General features: G+C 35.3%; 4 protein-coding genes across 5 annotated transcripts; 3 read left to right on the top strand and 1 right to left on the bottom strand.

Moving 5' to 3' along the window:
• Positions 1 to 96: 96 nt before the first annotated feature.
• Positions 97 to 4891, bottom strand: LOC142972938 (uncharacterized). The gene is made up of 4 exons (XM_076114396.1): positions 4720 to 4891; positions 4167 to 4628; positions 3483 to 3681; positions 97 to 480 (listed from the first exon to the last, which is right to left on the bottom strand). The coding sequence occupies exons 1-4, from the start codon at positions 4720 to 4722 to the stop codon at positions 296 to 298; spliced, it is 849 nt and encodes a 282-aa protein (XP_075970511.1). The 5' UTR covers positions 4723 to 4891; the 3' UTR covers positions 97 to 295.
• Positions 2615 to 9334, top strand: LOC142972936 (beta-1,3-glucan-binding protein-like). The gene is made up of 12 exons (XM_076114395.1): positions 2615 to 2738; positions 3245 to 3454; positions 5400 to 5539; positions 6106 to 6614; positions 6792 to 6982; positions 7060 to 7214; positions 7429 to 7592; positions 7786 to 7907; positions 7992 to 8121; positions 8442 to 8584; positions 8773 to 8874; positions 9064 to 9334. The coding sequence occupies exons 5-12, from the start codon at positions 6794 to 6796 to the stop codon at positions 9178 to 9180; spliced, it is 1122 nt and encodes a 373-aa protein (XP_075970510.1). The 5' UTR covers positions 2615 to 2738; positions 3245 to 3454; positions 5400 to 5539; positions 6106 to 6614; positions 6792 to 6793; the 3' UTR covers positions 9181 to 9334.
• Positions 9335 to 11140: 1806 nt separating this feature from the next.
• Positions 11141 to 15014, top strand: LOC142972931 (beta-1,3-glucan-binding protein-like). Of its 2 annotated transcripts, none has more exons than XM_076114390.1 (9): positions 11141 to 11178; positions 12147 to 12337; positions 12421 to 12575; positions 12850 to 13013; positions 13205 to 13326; positions 13446 to 13575; positions 14254 to 14396; positions 14585 to 14686; positions 14821 to 15014. In XM_076114390.1, exons 2-9 carry the CDS (start codon positions 12149 to 12151, stop codon positions 14935 to 14937), a joined length of 1122 nt encoding a protein of 373 aa, XP_075970505.1. In that variant the 5' UTR covers positions 11141 to 11178; positions 12147 to 12148; the 3' UTR covers positions 14938 to 15014. The 2 variants fall into 2 exon arrangements, with proteins under 2 accessions (XP_075970505.1, XP_075970504.1); XM_076114389.1 differs by lacking the exon at positions 11141 to 11178 and adding an exon at positions 11668 to 11936.
• A 1169-nt stretch (positions 15015 to 16183) lies between these two features.
• Positions 16184 to 18605, top strand: LOC142972935 (beta-1,3-glucan-binding protein-like). The gene is made up of 9 exons (XM_076114394.1): positions 16184 to 16212; positions 16365 to 16555; positions 16630 to 16784; positions 17098 to 17261; positions 17386 to 17507; positions 17653 to 17782; positions 17948 to 18096; positions 18183 to 18284; positions 18403 to 18605. The coding sequence occupies exons 2-9, from the start codon at positions 16367 to 16369 to the stop codon at positions 18517 to 18519; spliced, it is 1128 nt and encodes a 375-aa protein (XP_075970509.1). The 5' UTR covers positions 16184 to 16212; positions 16365 to 16366; the 3' UTR covers positions 18520 to 18605.
• The last annotated feature ends 9 nt before the right edge of the window (positions 18606 to 18614 follow it).

Here is an 18614-nt window from a genome sequence, read left to right as displayed (position 1 = left end):
GAATTTCTCTAATATCAAAGTGTAAATATTTTAGTAACAGCTATGATTTCCGTATTGAATTTTATCCTCGTTGCAGTTTACTTCTAAATAAACACATTTTAAAAATAAATGCTTTATTTACGTACACGTACAAGTATTACGTATTTTCAATTTTTTTGTGAACATTCAGTTTATCAGTTTAGATTCACAAATAAGAAATAATTTTATTACATCGATGCAATTAAACTTTTTTTATAGAAGACTCCACATTGGTAAAATTTATGTTTATTCTTCAATTTGTTCATTTCAAATTAAATCACCGACGCAATACTTCAAAACGGGTGACTTTAAAGTAGGCTATTGTCCATTCAGGTATGCAATGGGGTGTGTACTCACGGTGAAACCTTGCAAATATCTCGGTGAATATAAGGGCTTCTATACTATTGATCGGAGCCCATTTCAACGCCAAAAATGCCATATCAACGTCGCAGAATTTCTTATCTGTAAAAAATAGTATTACAAACAATTCAATCATTTAGGTTATACGACTTAAACTTTGAGCATTAAGATGTTTGGTGACCTGAATTCCTGTAATAAGTATAAGCAGGTGTTTGAATAGGTATTCTTTGCAATAAATCAGAAGTCAAAGTTACGTTTGACTAGAATATGGTATATTCCATAGTATAACAACAACCTGAGTAATAACTCTATTCCTAACAACAATAAATATATACGTACATATATCAATTATTTACTTACCTATTAATTAAGTATTAAATAATATTTATTCCTATAATAATAGTTAGTGCAATTTCAACTAACCACTTATGTCAACAGGAAGCTGTGTAATAAGTATACCTACTAATAATTAATTGAGCTCGCTGTTTCTTTGCCATGCAGCTAATTAGTAAGTTAAAACTGTTTGTTTGTCGTATGGTTAGTGGTCAACCTAGTGTCAAAGTTGTTCAAGCCGCCCAAGAGGCCTTTGACGTGGCTTAACGACTGTTATCTTAGTAGACAACAACCGGGACCGACTTTTAACGTTCAAATTAAAAATATCCTTTATTTCGTGAGTAGGAAATAAACTTATTCATCTTGTTGTGGTCATCAATAACACTACAGTAACAGTATTATCCTGTCTCATTTTCACATAAAAGTAGAATTGTAATCCTTCATTAGAATTACAGTAACGCCATTTTTTACAGACAAAACTATAATAAATTAGTTTATTATGGCAACCGAACGGACGCAAATCAACCACATATAATTTTTCTATTGCTAGCCGGTTGTCGATCGTCGATAGTAGAAGGGATTTGCCCCACAGCAGAAAATAACTTCTTTAAATAATTATAAGATTAGCCACTGATATGTTTCCATTGGTAGGTATTCGTATTAGTCCATTGAAATGTTACAATTTGAGGGTCGAATATTGCATTTCTTAGAGGACGCAATTTTATTTTTGGAACATGTAGGGGGGGTTAATAGAAGCTTAACTTGAAGTTTGTGGGGTCGCTACTCTTGTCCCCCGGCCGCCATCTTGGAAAAGGGGTGGAATCACTTTTTTCGCTATATCTTGGAAACTATGCGTCTTACAATAAAATTGTAAAAGCATAATTTGTAGCAAATTATTTTGTCTACAAAAATGTTTAAAAAATTTTTACCCTAAATTGACAATTAAAGAAGTTATAAGCAAAAAAGTGTTTTTTTTTTACAAACATTTTCTTCTTCGCTCTGTAACTTTTTTTGACGACAGCCGCGCGGATCGATCTCTGAGGTTAAGCTACGCTTGCCGTGGTTGTTCTGTAGATGGGTGACCAATGTACACATATCGAGTTCCTCTGTGTTTCGGAAGGCACGTTAAATTGTGGGTCCCGGATGTCATTTTCGAAGATATTTGACAGTTGTTAAAAGTAGTCAGAAGCTAGAAAATCTGACACCCAGTTTTACTGAAGGGTATCGTGTTATAGCCCAGGTACTTGGGTTGTGGAGGTCAGATAGGCAGTCGCTCCATGTAAAACACTGGTATTCAGCTGCAACTGGTGAGACTGAAAGCCGACTCCAACATAGTTTGGAAAAAAGGCTAAGCTGATTTATATATCTAAAAAAATTACCAAAGACCAATCTTATAGAGTATTTTTTGAAGAAAAATTTTCCCTATGACTTTTTTAAATTTCATTAATTAGAAATTCAGTTACAGCGGTTCGAAGTAGACCGGGTTCGGAAAGAAATTTTTTATAAAAAAAAATTCACATTTTTGCTTATAACTTCTTCAATTGTTGATTTAGGGCAAAAAGTTATTTAACATATATGTAGGTAAAATAAATTGCTACAAATTATGCTTTTACAAATTTATTTTAAGACGCATAGTTTCCGAGATATAGCGAAAAAAGTGTTTCCACCCCCTTTTCCAAGATGGCGGCCGGGGGACAAGAGTGGCGACCCCACAAACTTCAAGTTAAGCTTCTATTGACCCCCCCTACATGATCCAAAAATAAAATTGCGTCCTCTAATAAATGTAAAACTCATGTAACATTTCAATGGACTATATTGTCGATGCAATCTCTCTTTCCCTCGCTTGTTTATATAAAACTTGACAGCTGTTGCTATAGAAACACGACCGTATAATCTGCGCATTTGCAAACGTCTATCGTAAAACCACTCATAAAATATTAAATTACTTATTATTAAGGTTGAAAATTCAAGATACGAAATCAGAATAAAAGGTATCGTAAACTGAAGGAGACGAACTTATTAAAAAGGTAACTTTTTGAAATAAAAACACTGAAATCTACACCCTAGAGTATATTAGATAGTTATTCCTGCGAGATTAAACTAAAAAAGTGTAATTTATTATGACTTGTTATTCGATAATTTTTATCATATTTTTCAACCTATCACTACAGGTGTGGTCGATGACCGATGTTATCAGCTTAATGATTAAGATATGCATAGTTTGTCTGCAAGAACTCCTGTACTTAATACAGATTTAAATAATCAATTATGCTCAAGATAATATGTAGACTATCGTAGACCTACTTTTATATTTAGAGCCGTTATTACCTACCTACATGTTGTTTTCATTAGCACCTGTGTCTATTAAACAGAAAAAATATCCTGAATGCTTTTTTACGTGAAATTGGCTTACATCCAATGTAATTACTTAATGGAGGTCTGAATTGATTAATGCAATAGCTTATATGTACATATATAATAAGCCATGCAACTAAATTGAACTATGATGTTTTTAACATGAAATCACTTTTAGGGTGACTGCCGATCATACACTGCTCAAAGAAGTTCCGCCTTCTCTTTGTGCAAGTTCGCCTACGCAGATACCGCAGTATATAAAAACGTTGTTATCTTATCTATTAGAATTTTAAAATATTCCATTTTGGATGCAAATGTTCTTCGAATTGACGTCATTATAAAAACCAGGTACGACGAGGATCCATGAAAAGTAATGATTACTAAGGAGGTAAGTAAGTAACTGAAATAATACACACCGGCAATCCGTATAAAATAAACCTTCCTGGGAGATGAAATTTGTATATCTTCAAGGTTTAACGCCAACAAAGAACGTTGTTTTTCTCCCCAATTACGCTCCAATTCTCGCATCAAACTTAAACGGGCCGCTTTAGTCAACAAGCCGTTTAGTTCCGTGTAATGACCGGAACTGATCACTTGAGTTATTCGTGATATAGCCTGAAATAAACCTTATTAAGTAGATGCTGGACTGTATAACACAGTCAATTAATAAACAAAACTTTTTGTGTTATATTATTTGATTAAAACTGATTGAAAAATCAAGATTTTAAAGGTCAAGTAACAATCAAAAGGTAAGTAATTCTACTGACCTCCTATTCATATTATTCCAATTGGCCATAGTTAAACGGAAACGATCCAACCCACACAGACGTAGTTTCGAGATATTTAACTTTTAAGTTCAGATCGTATTCCGTCATTGATTCTCCACTTTAACTTTGGGGACTAACTCAGGACTATAACTTCATGGTGGGTTTGAATTAAAATTTTAACTTCAAGGAGTGTTTTGGTATAAGTGTAATCATTTTCGGCCGTAGTGTATTTTTGTAATTGATCTCAGTAGATTATATAATTTATCTAAACCGAAAGAGCCATCTAATACCTGCAAAGTAGAACCACTCCCTACCAATACAAAAACTATTTACCTGTTTAGTCCCGTATTTAAATTCCTTTTCTTGAAAAGTTGGATCCCATATGTTTCTCAGTACACTAAAGTCGATTTTAATCATTAACCAGGTAAAGGGATTTTGAACCAATATTAATTTGGGTACTCTTCTTTTTTCGTTCTTTGACTTGTCGTCCCGGATTGGTTTCCTTTTAAAGGAAAATGATTTAGGTAGGCCCTTCACGAATCTGTGAGAGCTTTCTGATTTATGAAGAAGTTTACTGTCACCGCAGTCATATCTCGGAGGCTCCAATTGTCTATATAATGTAGGAAAATGATTACACATCTGAGAGAAACTGTGCACCGTAATCGCTTGGGTCTGAGACTGAATTGGTAATCGTTTAATTAAGCAAAATATATTGTAGTTCTCTGTAGAATCACGTATAATTCGTGATACTACCGGACATAATTGTCGCTCAAGTAATTTAAATGAAACAGCCATCTGAAACAGTGATATTATTGTGGTAAGCATAATATGTACGAACAAAATAATACAGTGCGAATCGTTACCTGCCCTACCTACCCTAACTTACCATTCATCCGTGGCATTTCTTAACATTGCACTAATTTTTAATATCCGAAAATTTGTCACTTGAAATTTTTTCCATTTTTATTGAACTAAATTAGTGGTTTGAATGTAATTGCAATATTTTTAAAAGGCACCCATATTGACATTGACATTTAGCATTCTAAGAAATTGTCGAATTATCGTCGATGGTCGTTTTCAAAATCGTGAAAACCACCGAACAAAAGAGTTTAAATAGCCATACAACGGTTTAGCGTATTTCGTTTATTATACCATAGTTACCTAGTCATTCAATGAAGTCACGATGATTACGACAAAATAAGATTTAAACCAGTAAGCGGTGGTAAATTAGATATCAACGAAAATCAGTTTAGTGTTATCCGTTTTGAAATTCTCTAGATTAGAAGTCAGTTTATTTTCGCTACAGCAGATTAGTAGGTATAATTAATATTTTAGGTCTCTCAAAGTATAAAAACATGAACACTCCTCTTAGTACCTGGACATGTCTATTGTTTATCATCTCAAATTGGCTGGGAAGTTATATAATCTAATGACTAACATAATCAGGTAGCAACGTACAGTCAACTTAATTGTTTTTCAGTCTGCGTCAACGGTTTTCCCTTTTCCTTATAAACCGTTAGACAATAACAATAACACAATTATATTTTTTGTGGTTACTAATTTCAGGCTTTTTAAAATGCTGTTGTGTATTTTTACATGCAACTAATTAAATCACGTTTATTAGACATACCAACATTAATAATAGGAAAAGCAGAATTCAGATCACTCAGTATCCTCCAGTTCCTTGGGAAAACTTATTATTCAATGTAAGTACCTAGATATATACGAGTAAATTGGGACACAAGTTTTCATAGTAATATCATTATAAATTTCTGACTTATTGTAAAACGATAGATATAGACTTATGTTTTTCTATTATGGTATATATTATACTTCACCGTTTACAGTTTTATACAAACCAAAGTATCCTAAATCAATTATTAAAAAATATTTCCTTTGATAACTTAGTAGCAAAAAGTTAAACAGGCCTTCATACGTATATACATACTACCTGCTACCACTTGTACTGTTGCCGTTTAGTGTTATTATCTACTACATACTAGGAAATGGGTCTAATGAACATCTTTTTTCATCATAACAAAACAGACAGGACTATTCCTATACAAACGTTTGGCTCATCACATAAATATTTGTCTCGTGTGGGATTCGAGCCTAAATTCGAACCCACGACTCGATTTATAATTCTTAAGACGTTTTTTCCCTACTTCGAGTCTATATTAGTTATTGATCTGGTAATTACGTAACTATGTAATAATTTACAAATGCATCGGCACCAAGAAACAACAAAAGTAAAAATGTTGTTCATTTTCAGGGCAAATTTATCATAAAGACTTTTTAAAAGACAACATCGAAAGTCGTTGGTCACCGAGCACAGGCCACACAGCCTCCTGTATATATTAGTTGACAACTAGTGTACGTCAATTTGATAGCCTTACACTATGCAATACATTGCTGCTTCCATGTAACGTATTAATCACCATAATTATAGGATAAAAGCATTGTAATGCACATTGGTTCTGCAAAGTGGTTATCAGATAGTTGTCAACAGAGATATGTTATACGTTCGCTCGACGACATACATCGTCTTAGCATTGGAACACGGATCTGAAGGAAAATAACAATAACATAATTTATAACATACTTATTAACAGTGTGTTCCTTCGTAAATTGTACGGGAAGAATCATAATAACAATGAAAATAAATTGACACGGACCTCGCAAAACAATACAGTTTTAACTGAGAGCCAAACAGTGACTGAGATTGATATAAATGGCAGCATTTGATTGACTCTACACATTACAGTTTAGTATTGTAAAGCGGTAAGTACAGCTGAGTACCTTGTGTAGCTACTTATACATACACAAGTTTCTTTTTTGATATATTGTTCCTACTTACTTCCTATTCACAATTTATAATGTAAAAGCTCAGGTTTCTGTACACGTTGAATAAAATAATTAACTTCGGTGTAATTATCATTAAAATTTTCTTTCTTTCAGAGATGTGGTGCTTACTAATAGGTGTATTGACGATCGCGTCCCTCGGCGCCGCTTGCACTCCCAGTGTGACGACCGTCAGCGGCACTCATGCACCCGCCAAAATCTGCTCCGGCGCTTTAATCTTTAAGGATGAGTTTGACGAATTCGATTTCGAAAAATGGCAGCACGAGAACACATTAGGCGGCGGTGGTGTTAGTATTCACTTCTACTACTTATTCTCTAAAAGTTGCAGTGGTTTGATACACAAATATTGTTATTATTGTTGCAGAACTGGGAGTTCCAGTACTACAACAACAATCGCACTAACTCATTCGTACATAGTGGCCGCCTGTTCATCCGTCCGTCTTTGACTGCAGATCAGCTCGGTGAACCTTTCCTATCTCACGGAGTCTTGAATATTGATGGTGGAGCTCCAGCTGACCAGTAAGACCACCTAATTACTACCAAATAAAACTCTGATTATAGTCTAAATAAAGAAGAATAAAAATCTAACAGTGGAGTAAAAATCTAAATAACTGCATACCAAATAAAAATATGGAAACAGTCTAAGGAAGTTCATAATTTTGCAAAATACCGATTTTCTTGTCAACAACGATGAATACAATTTGTGAATGTCCTTTCAAATATTTTTTTTCAGGTGTACTAATCGAAAATGGTGGGGTTGTGAACGCACAGGCACCGCGGCGAACATTTTGAACCCAGTGAAAAGCGCACGTCTTCGTACGGTGAATTCCTTCAATTTCCGTTATGGGCGCCTTGAAGTCCGTGCGAAAATGCCCACCGGCGATTGGTTATGGCCAGGTAAAAACTGAATATGCAGTCAATTACTCACACCTATAAAATATACAAATATATTTATTAAAAGTAACTTTTACACATATGTAGAAGCTGGTCGGCAGTGACTCTATTTAACTTAAATCAAACATCAGATCTACGTTCATGTATGTTAAACATATTCAAACCATAAATCTCATTAATTTCATATTTTTGACAGCTATCTGGTTGTTGCCTACTTACGAAAACTATGGGACCTGGCCCGCTTCTGGAGAAATTGATGTAGTAGAGTCGCGTGGTAATCTTAATTTAGTGTCCAACGGCAAAAACATGGGGACACAGGTAAATAATAATACATAATTACATTATTTTATACATGTTATGATAAATATGGATTTGGAATTTAATCAATATGCGTCAACTTAGGAGGCTGGATCTACCCTCCATTATGGGCCTTACCCTGGACTGAACGGCTGGGAACGTGCACACTGGACCACGAAGAACCCTCACGGTTATAACAGCGACTTCCATCGATATCAGTTAGAATGGACTACAGGTAATCTAATTTCACTTGTTCCTCGTTTTTATAATAATTATTGTACAACTTACACACGATCATTTGATTCCAAACTGAGTAGAGCTTGTACTATGGTAACCAAATAGTTGATAAACATACGTCTAAATATATACTTAGATAAATTGACAACCAGGCTCAGAACAAATACTCGTGATCATCACACAAAGATTTGTCCCGGGTGGGATTCGAACCCACCACACGCGGCGCTACGGTTGTTGCGGCGAGGTGACCGCTTAAACCACAGCGCCAAATGTGCAGTTTCGTCTTTATATATTAGTTTTGTTCTATACTTTACACAGATTACCTTAAGTTCAGCATCGACGATGCCGAAGTTGGTCGTGTTACTCCTGGTAAAGGCGGCTTCTGGGAACACGGTGGTTTCAACTCTCAGTTCGAGAACCCCTGGCGATATGGAACCAAGATGGCACCGTTCGATCAGAAAGTAAATAAAATAAGAATTAATACAATCAGTACCGAAGTAACTAGATATAATGATAATTGTAAAAAAATACACGTACATACTTGTTAAGAAAGCAGTAATATCGAGGCATTATGTAGCTACAAAAATGAAATAAAAATATAGGCTAGAGTTCACCCCCGGTTTTTAACCAATATTCTATCAACTTTCAGTTCTACATCATTTTGAACCTAGCCGTTGGAGGCACCAATGGATATTTCCCTGATGGAGCAACAAATCCTGCTCCCAAGCCATGGTCAAACAAATCACCAACGGTAAGACGAATTTAAAGCGAAATAACCTCTCTATTTTTTTTTTTAAAGACAACTCCAGAATTGCTTTTGTGTCTCGGGGACTTTTACAAACATACAAACAACGGACACAAAGTACAACCAGTCCCGAAATAATATATAAATGGCAATAAATCCAGAGTTATACCCAATTCTCTTCTCTTTTTTTCACAGGCTTTAACTGACTTCTGGAAGGGTCGTAATGGATGGGAGCCAACATGGAACTTAAAGAAAAATAATGGTGAAGATGCTTCACTGCAAGTTGACTACGTCCGTGTTTGGGCTTTATAAATGTTATGTTAATAAAATGTATATAGTATATGTATAAATAATATCATTTTACTCATTAAACTTAAATAAAGTACCTAAATACTTATTTTTTTTATATCTGCACATAAATATGATAAAACAACCGAGATGTATAGATATTTAATTATTTATACAAATTATAAAATACCACGCACGACATAGAGACAACATTCTATTAAAGATATACCTAGATATTGTTAGTTATTCTAAAATCAGGCTGTTATTTTGTTTTCCGAGTAAGTATACGATATAGGATAAGGAAAATGTATCTGTAACTTCACAAAGTATGCAGTATTTCTAAAGGCATATATACAATAGATATTGTACTAAACCCGTATCGGAGGTGCCGATATTAACATTTGTGTAAAACAATTGCCTTTCAGTCTCTGTCCACGGTTTTCCTTTATTTCTGTTAGTAAGACGATAACATAGGGAAAAATAACCTATTTTAGACCATTTTTAAGTATTGGCACCGTATTTTTTTAACTATGAAACGAAACACGGCTGGTATTAGCTTGTTCAATAGCTAAATAGATAAATTATACTTATTCGTTTTTGTCAAACATAAAACTGTTAAACAAATATTTAATTAATATTTGTTTTAGTTGTCAGTTTGTAATGTTGATAGTTGTTTTTCAGTCGTATCGTAAGCAACCAACTACAGATTTTATTTATATTTAGCTTTTTTTCTAAAATCAACCCTAAACGCCTGAAAGGGATAAGTGATAACATTTTGTATGCTGAGGCAAGAACAGTCAGTTTATTAGAGATGATCTAATGTAGGAACTCAGAAGTGTTGTAATACATGGTCCTGATTTGCGATTTACTATAGAAATAGGCACGTTTTCTCAACAGATTTCTGTTCCCTCACCAGTGATTATAACTATGTAAGACTGTGTAAAGTATGCCGTGTTTTGGAATAACTTGACTACTAACTTAACTAAATTACAGCTTACCATTATAATGAACAACTATGGTCTAGGTCTTTAAATGAGAACAGACTGTATAAATAGCAGCCTAACGTACAGATCTCAAGTGAACAAGTAGGGTCTACTAAAGAAGTCTAATGCTGTGCAAGATCTGAGGTGAAGACGTTTTTAAGAATCTGTCTTTATAAACCACTGAAAAATATTCCTAAAATTCCAATAGAATACTTTCGCTGCGCCACCTTATTACAAACTTTTGCAACAAAACAATTTCTTTGTGTTAGATGAAATCCGACATTCTGCGTTACTTTTCCTTATCAGTCACGTTTTATACAGGAAAACGAAACCTCGCATTGTTTATTATGAATTCCCAGGCCGTGTTTGACTCCTTGGGAAAATGCACTAGATTTCCTGTCTATGGTTAACCGTGTTATGTTAACTGATGAATAATGTAATTAATTGTTACATGAAATAGAACAGTGACATTGGTCATTTTTCTTTAGAAAATTAAAAGTTCTTTAAGTATGATTATGGTACTTATATTGCTGGCTATTTGATTATTAAACGGAACTAAATCTTCGTTGTGTTATTTATGTCAAAATGTTGCAGCCAGTCATATTTCATGACTTTAAAGCTGCAGCTGCAATCTTGGGATAACACGGTTTTTGGCCTACGTTGAAAATAGATAGGAACTTTATGCACATATTAATATGAATCTTGGGATTAAATGGATTTTGGTCCGTGTTAAAAATAGATAGAAACATTATGCACATATGAAGGTGCCAAAAACTGGCGCCTGGGTCCATTATAATTAAACATTTTAAGCACATATACTTAGTGAAGGTATGCAAACTATTTATTTAGTTTCCACTACGCGAAAAAAAAATAGATCAGACTAATAAAAATGTTAGTGGATTGTAAATTATTATTTTAACTTAAGTGCTTATAATTAGTCACTTTACCTTATGTGACAATATAAATTTTGAATGATAAACCATTTAAAGTCTCGCTGTTGGAAGAGTTCAGGCCCTGAGTCCACCACGCTGCTGGCCAAGTGAGTGTTAAAGACAAAGCCGTATTAAAGATCTCTTAGGCATGGAAGTTTTCTTTCCTCACGATGTTTTTTTTCACCGTAAGTACGAGTTCAATATTTCTAAATACCAATCTAAACTTAAATCTAAGAAAAGTTATTGCTGTGTTGTTGCCTCAAGTTCGAAGGTACGAAGTTTCCAATGTTCAGCAATGGAGGTGAATGCTTAAACCACTCGGCTATCACCTCTCTACCAAGTATTTACAAGCCATTTTTTACAGTAATTAACAAATGCCAGCCTAATTAACTCCTGTTGTCAGTCGATTTGTGAATGATATAATATAGGGATAGAGATAGGAAGAATGGGAATTCTCAGGAAATCGTAATTCAATTTTTTTAAGAACGTCTAAATGAATGTATTGGGCACAGATAGATCAACAACGATTGTTCATTATACAAATGTCAGATTTCATTTTCTTCTGTGTCATTTCATTGTCTTGGGGAATCAAATCTGCTACCCCTGACACTGCGCAACGAACTCAAGGGCTAGAGATCTGGAAAATAAAACTAAAGGAAAACAACAACCATATTATTAGTCAACGCCACTTTTTCCGCTTCATCACACGTTGTGCCTACAGAAAGTAGGTATTAAGAGTGACAATAAATTGACACCATCGTCGCAGATCAGTCCAGTATTAACTGAGAGCTGACAACAGCCACTAAGATTGATGTAAATGGGAACAAATTGTTCTATTGTACAGTTTTGTGTGGTATAAAAACTAGTGAGTGTTACTTACGTTTTGATATAAACTAATTAAATTCAAGAACTGCAGCATGTACATTATAATATATACTCGTAACGACTTAGATATTTAGTTTGTAGAGTAACTAAACAAAAGTCATTCCATTATAAACTTAAAGTAAATCGTAACTTTAAATTTGATATTTCAATTCAATAATAATTATCATTCTTGTATTTTTCCTTTCTTCAGGGATGTGGTGCCTACTGATAGGTGTTTTGACGCTCGCGTCCCTGGGCGCCGCTTGCAAACCTAGTGTGACGACCGTCAGTGGCTCTAAGGCACCTGGCCAAGTCTGCTCCGGGGCTATGATCTTTCAAGACGAGTTTGATAACTTTGATTTCGGAAAATGGAAGCACGAGAACACATTAGGCGGTGGTGGTGTTAGTATTCATATGTTACTTGGTTACTAAACCTGACAAAATTGGATCTTTTTATTAATAAAACACCTCTCCTCACATTTCAGAACTGGGAGTTCCAGTACTACAACAATAATCGCACTAACTCTTTCGTACAAAATGGCCGCCTGTACATCCGACCGTCAATGACTGCAGATCAGTTCGGTGAGGATTTCCTATATCACGGAACCTTGAATATTCAGGGTGGCGATCCAGATAACCGGTAAGTTCATTTTATTGTAAGTCTTATAGATATTTTATTCCAAGGTAACAGTAACAGTATAAATACGAATGAAAAATTACCTTAACGGTCAAGTATCAATTTACTCAGCTAAACGTTTCCAGCATAATTTTGTATTTCTGTTATTATTACTGTTAAAGCTCAGTATATGAGTATACCGACTTACTTAATTAAATATTTCAAACGTTTATAAGTTTCAACAATTTTACCTAACATGTTATATTTAATATACCTTACCTATTAAATTTATTTTTAGATGCACAAACCCAAATTTTTGGGGTTGTGAACGCACAGGCACACCGACCAACATTATAAACCCAATCAAGAGCGCGCGTATTCATACGGTGAATACCTTCAACTTCCGTTATGGACGCCTTGAAGTCCGCGCAAAAATGCCCGCCGGCGACTGGTTATGGCCAGGTAAAAACTAAATAATTATGTCTACTAATTTCTTCAAGAACCGGCAAACCTAACTTACCTTAAAAACATAACACATAAAAAGATTAAGATGTTAAAACAGTTCCTATAAGTTAGTATATAGTACCACTAACTATACAATGAACTAGTCTGTTTTATAAACTTAAATCTTACCCATTTTATATCTTTGACAGCCATCTGGTTGCTGCCGGCTAAAGACACATATGGCACCTGGCCCGCCTCTGGAGAAATTGACGTGATGGAGACGCGAGGAAACCGTAATTTAATGATTAATGGCAACAACATTGGCACACAGGTAAATAATCGTATTATATACATAAATAATAATATTATAAACATAATGTATATTCATTCCAAAGTAAACTCATTATGCCAAAACGTATTTCGTAATGTAATAATATTCAATGATCGTAGGAGGCCGCCTCAACCCTTCATTATGGGCCGAAGCCTGGAGTGAACGGCTTTCAAAAAACTCATTGGGCCAAGAAAAATCCCAATGGTTATAACAGCGACTTCCATCGGTACCAGTTGGAATGGACTACAGGTAATATAAAACTGCATTAGAAATGTCTGCGGTCAAATAACTTAATTAAATTGCAAATAACATGAATTCCAGAGAATAAAATCTATTTTTTAAAGGAAATAATTAACATATTTCCTTTTTTTTTTTTTTTTTTTTTTTTTTTTTTTTTAATTTTGTTAATAAAGAATTTATTGTCACATAATTAAGAAACATAACATATTATACAGTACAGAACTTAACTAAATATTTACATTAAATTATTAAAATTAAAACTATATATACACATTAACGATAAAAAAACAAATATATAAACAAAAATTAAGAATATAAAAGAAAGGAAGCGCGCTACGCGTCGTAATACTCCTCCACATCGCTGTCTATCGGGAACGTTCCCAGAATGCTGGCAGCATTGCCACGTTGTATGGCAATGCTTAACCTTTGTCCCAAGAAAATGCCAGCATTCTGGTCACGGGAACTGTCGACGAGGCGTTTGGCGATGTCTTTGTAAAGTAAGTGGGCGCTCGGGCCCCATGGTCCCAGCGTCTCGACCCCAAACGGCTCAAACACATAGTCACCAACAAGACTTCTGTATTTGCGCCGCTTGAGGTCTTCGGCAGCCGCAGCAGCAGCTCCAGAAGCACCGGCCGTCCTTGGAAGATGAGACGGCATATTTTCTTATTTGATTTTGTTTCTGCGCAGATTACATCAAATTCAGTATCGACGATGCTGAAATTGGCCGTGTTACTCCTGGTCAGGGAGGTTTCTGGCAACACGGTGGTTTTAGCGCACAGGAGAAAAATCCCTGGCCACCTGGATCCAAGATGGCACCGTTCGATCAGCAGGTAAATAAAAATTATATCAGCGCCTATAATGTTAATCTTAGAGCATGATATTATGCAGATAGGTAATAGTTGTCTGCACCAGTCTACAATATTTTCCGACTCACTTTTACAGACTCCATTTTCGACTGTATCAAATCTAGGCAATGAAACTTACTATCTCTTTTAAATAATATTGCAATCATTTTCAGTTCTACATCATCTTGAACTTAGCTGTGGGAGGCACCACTGGCTATTTCCCCGACATAGCAACAAATCCCACCCCCAAGCCATGGAAAAACACATCCCCATCGGTAAGACCAAATACAAAGTTAATCGACCTTAATAGTTAAGGGCTTAAGTGGCAAATTCATTGTCATCATAAGTACTCGCAATCTAACTAAGTAACTACGTTTAAAATAATACATTTTCGCTTTTGTTTGAACAGGCCATGGCTGACTTCTGGAAGGGTCGCAGTGGATGGGAGCCAACGTGGAATTTAAAGCAAAATAATGGTGAAGATGCTTCACTGCAAGTTGACTATGTCCGTGTGTGGGCTTTATAAATATTATGTGTTAATTAAGCGCATAATTTGTATTTTTTCTTCAAATATATATCTTTCTAATAAAATATTATGTTAATCATCTGTTATTTTCATTGTATACCTACAACGAAAACATAGAGGTAAGTAAAACGGAAAGGGTAACAAGCAACAAGTAAACTTATTTAGGTGTTCAACCAAGTGGAAAATATTGAGAAATATACTTTTTCCAATCTATTATAGTATGTATCCGTATTCCATAATTAGATTATAAATACGCAGATACTACCTATACATTACATATTAGTTACCTACCTAGATAATGCTCATTATTATACAATTCGGTGATTAAAACTTAAGCTGAAGATACAACGATTATATTATGTTTAGAAATGGAGCATATAGAAAAAAATCCTCTCGTTACATTTATTCTGCACGGTACCGAAAAAGCCAACGTACCAAACTACGATAAATGTTAAGCAAATCTATTATTATTCAGGATTTTCCCATAGGTATGCTATGTTCAAAATGCACCTATTGTAATCCGTGTGTTTCGTATCTGTTTATTTACTGGTATTTTAATAATATAATTTTACGTTTTACTCAGAGATACGGCAAATGTTTTGTACGATACTGAAAACAAATATATTATTATGTATATGTTACTGTAAAAGCCCGAACGGTGGTCAATCCTAAGATTTTCCGGTATAACCTAAGATTTACCAACTCTCAATGGTAAAAGTCCGAAAAATTCTTTTATTTCGAACTTTTACCTATATTCACTTGATGATGCCGAGATGTCGCCGGAGCTCCGCTTCGCGGGGCTCCTCCTACTGGGTGGTTTAAAAAAAATAATCACGAAGGCTAAGGTGGGAGCTTCGCTTCGCTCGCTCCCACCTTAGCCTTCTAACCTAACCTGCCCATGTCGCTTTGCCCAAAACTCCTTCTTTATAACTATGTCTCGGTATATAATTATACCGTGAAACAGTTATAAACATAGTTATGAAGAAGGATTTTTTTATATATCGTAACAGTTTTTAAACTCTGACTTGTTCGGACTTTTACCATTGAGAGTTGGTAAATCTTAGGTTTTACCGGAAAATCTTAGGATTTACCACAGTTCGGGCTTATACAGTAACATATATACCTTAAAGTGTTATTCGTAGTGTCCTATAGTGACGCCTCAGCCTATCGATTTTTCCAACTACTTTGTTATCAAAGTATTGAGATCGAATATGATTAATATAAATTCAACATTAATTTTGATTTTGGTACAGTTTGTTTTCGCATCGTAAGCCGGTGAGTACCTACTTAATTTGTCCCTATTTCAAATCAAATGTTTTTTTTAAGTTTTTTTTAAATAAGTATCTGTAAAACAATTAAACAAGTAATAAAATTAAACATATTTGCATTTGAAGAAATTTGTTTGATGACTTGGTCATTTTTTGCAGAGATGTGGTCCATTCTAGTGGGAGTACTAGCGATTGCTTCGCTGGGGGCAGCTTGCACCCCCAGTGTAACGACCGTCAGTGGTACTCATGCGCCTGCTACCGTCTGCTCCGGGGCTTTGATCTTCAGCGACGAATTTAATGAGTTCGACCTCGAGAAATGGGAGCACGAAAACACACTCGGCGGTGGTGGTGTTAGTATCAGCACCTATTTTTCATAGATACATTACCTCTTTTCTTGTGAACTAATTAACTGCAAATATTACAGAACTGGGAGTTCCAGTACTACAGCAACAACCGCTCGAACTCATTCGTACACAGCGGCCGCCTGTTCATCCGTCCGTCCATGACTTCGGATCAGTTCGGTGAACCTTTCCTATATAATGGAGTTTTGAACATTGATGGTGGAGCACCAGCTGACAAGTAAGAATGCTTTCTTTTTATTTTTCATAGGTATACACATACACCTGCATAAATTTTGCTTAGAACGGGCTAGACATAACTTACATTATTATCGATTAATGTACGATAATTTTGTTGCCATACAAATATACAATAGGATTTAGAGCTACAATCTGATATCTTTGTCACCGATACCTAATTATTGTTGACCTTCGAAAGTAATCAGAGTAAATGACTTAGCTTATTGCAGCGTTGTAAACAGTCCATTTCTTATATCCTTTACTACATTATTGTCGTTGATTAACCAACCCTTCATTTAAACGATATTTTTCAGGTGCACTAACCCTAAATGGTGGGGCTGCGAACGTACCGGTTCTCCGTCCAATGTACTGAACCCAGTGAAGAGCGCACGCCTCCGAACGGTAAACTCCTTCAACTTCCGCTACGGACGCGTTGAAGTACGCGCTAAGATGCCTGCTGGAGACTGGCTATGGCCAGGTAATCAACTTTTTAACTTGAAAAATTTACTCAAATCATAATGTCAAAGAATGCAAAAGTATGAAATCTTATAAAAACATCAACTTAAAAAATCATATAATAAATAATATACACGTCTCAACAGCTATCTGGATGATGCCTGCTTACAACAGCTACGGAACTTGGCCGTCTTCCGGAGAAATCGACATCGTTGAGTCCCGAGGCAACCGCAACATGTTATTCAACGGAGTTCACATCGGCACACACGTAATTATATTGTATTAATTAACTACCAAGCCATTTTATCATATAAGACATCTTTAGACGACGTGATAAAAAAAATTAAGATACAAAGATAATAAATAAATACACAATTTTGTTTTTAAATTAATGTATAATAAAACTCTTTCAGGAAGCCGGCTCCACCCTTCATTACGGTCCCTACCCCGAAATGAACGGCTGGGAGCGCGCTCACTGGATCAGAAGAAACACCAACGGATACAATAGCAACTTCCATCGTTATCAATTGGAATGGACCCCAGGTAAATGAAATTAAAACATCCTTGATCAGACAACAGTATCATACATATGAATGAATTTTTACGTGTCTGAATAGCTACCATTTAGAACTATTAATTGTTCTTTAGACTTGAAAGTGGACTTAACTGTGAAAGTCAATAAATAACCTTACTTTATTTTACCCACAGATTTCATTAGGTTTAGCATTGATGACATCGAAACTGGCCGTGCTACTCCTGGCAACGGAGGCTTCTGGGAATATGCTGGTTTCAACCAGAACCCTAGAATTGAAAACCCATGGCGATATGGAAGCAAGATGGCGCCCTTCGACCAAAAGGTCAGTAGGAGTCAAACACCTGTGTCATTTATTATGCTAAACTGTGTTTTAAAGATGTTTCGGTTATATTTGTTGCTTGATTTCAGTTCTACCTAATCATGAATGTGGCTGTTGGTGGCACCAATGGATTCTTCCCCGATGGAGTTTCCAATCCTAGCCCCAAACCCTGGTGGAACGGATCACCGACGGTAAGATAACACTTAAATATTTATATATTTTCTATAACTATCCTACCTTCGTTCCTCGTAATCTTTTTTTGCTGTTTAGTTTGAAAAAACATAAATATATTCTTTATTTACTTTTCAGGCTGCAACTGACTTCTGGAATGGTCGTTGGGCGTGGGAGTCTACCTGGAACTTGGGTCATAATGATGGACAGGATGCATCCATGCAAGTTGACTACGTCCGCGTTTGGGCTTTGTAAAACGTGATATTTACTATATCTAATAGTTTAAGACAAGCTACGAAGTGTTTAAGAATTAGTTTTATAAAATTATACGCTCATAAGTACATGCTGAT

The sequence above is a fragment of the Anticarsia gemmatalis genome, chromosome 5, assembly GCF_050436995.1.
Source record: "Anticarsia gemmatalis isolate Benzon Research Colony breed Stoneville strain chromosome 5, ilAntGemm2 primary, whole genome shotgun sequence".
NCBI classification, from domain to species: domain Eukaryota; kingdom Metazoa; phylum Arthropoda; class Insecta; order Lepidoptera; family Erebidae; genus Anticarsia; species Anticarsia gemmatalis.
Note: the sequence above shows the minus strand (reverse complement) of the source record. Positions and strands in the feature narration are given on the sequence as shown.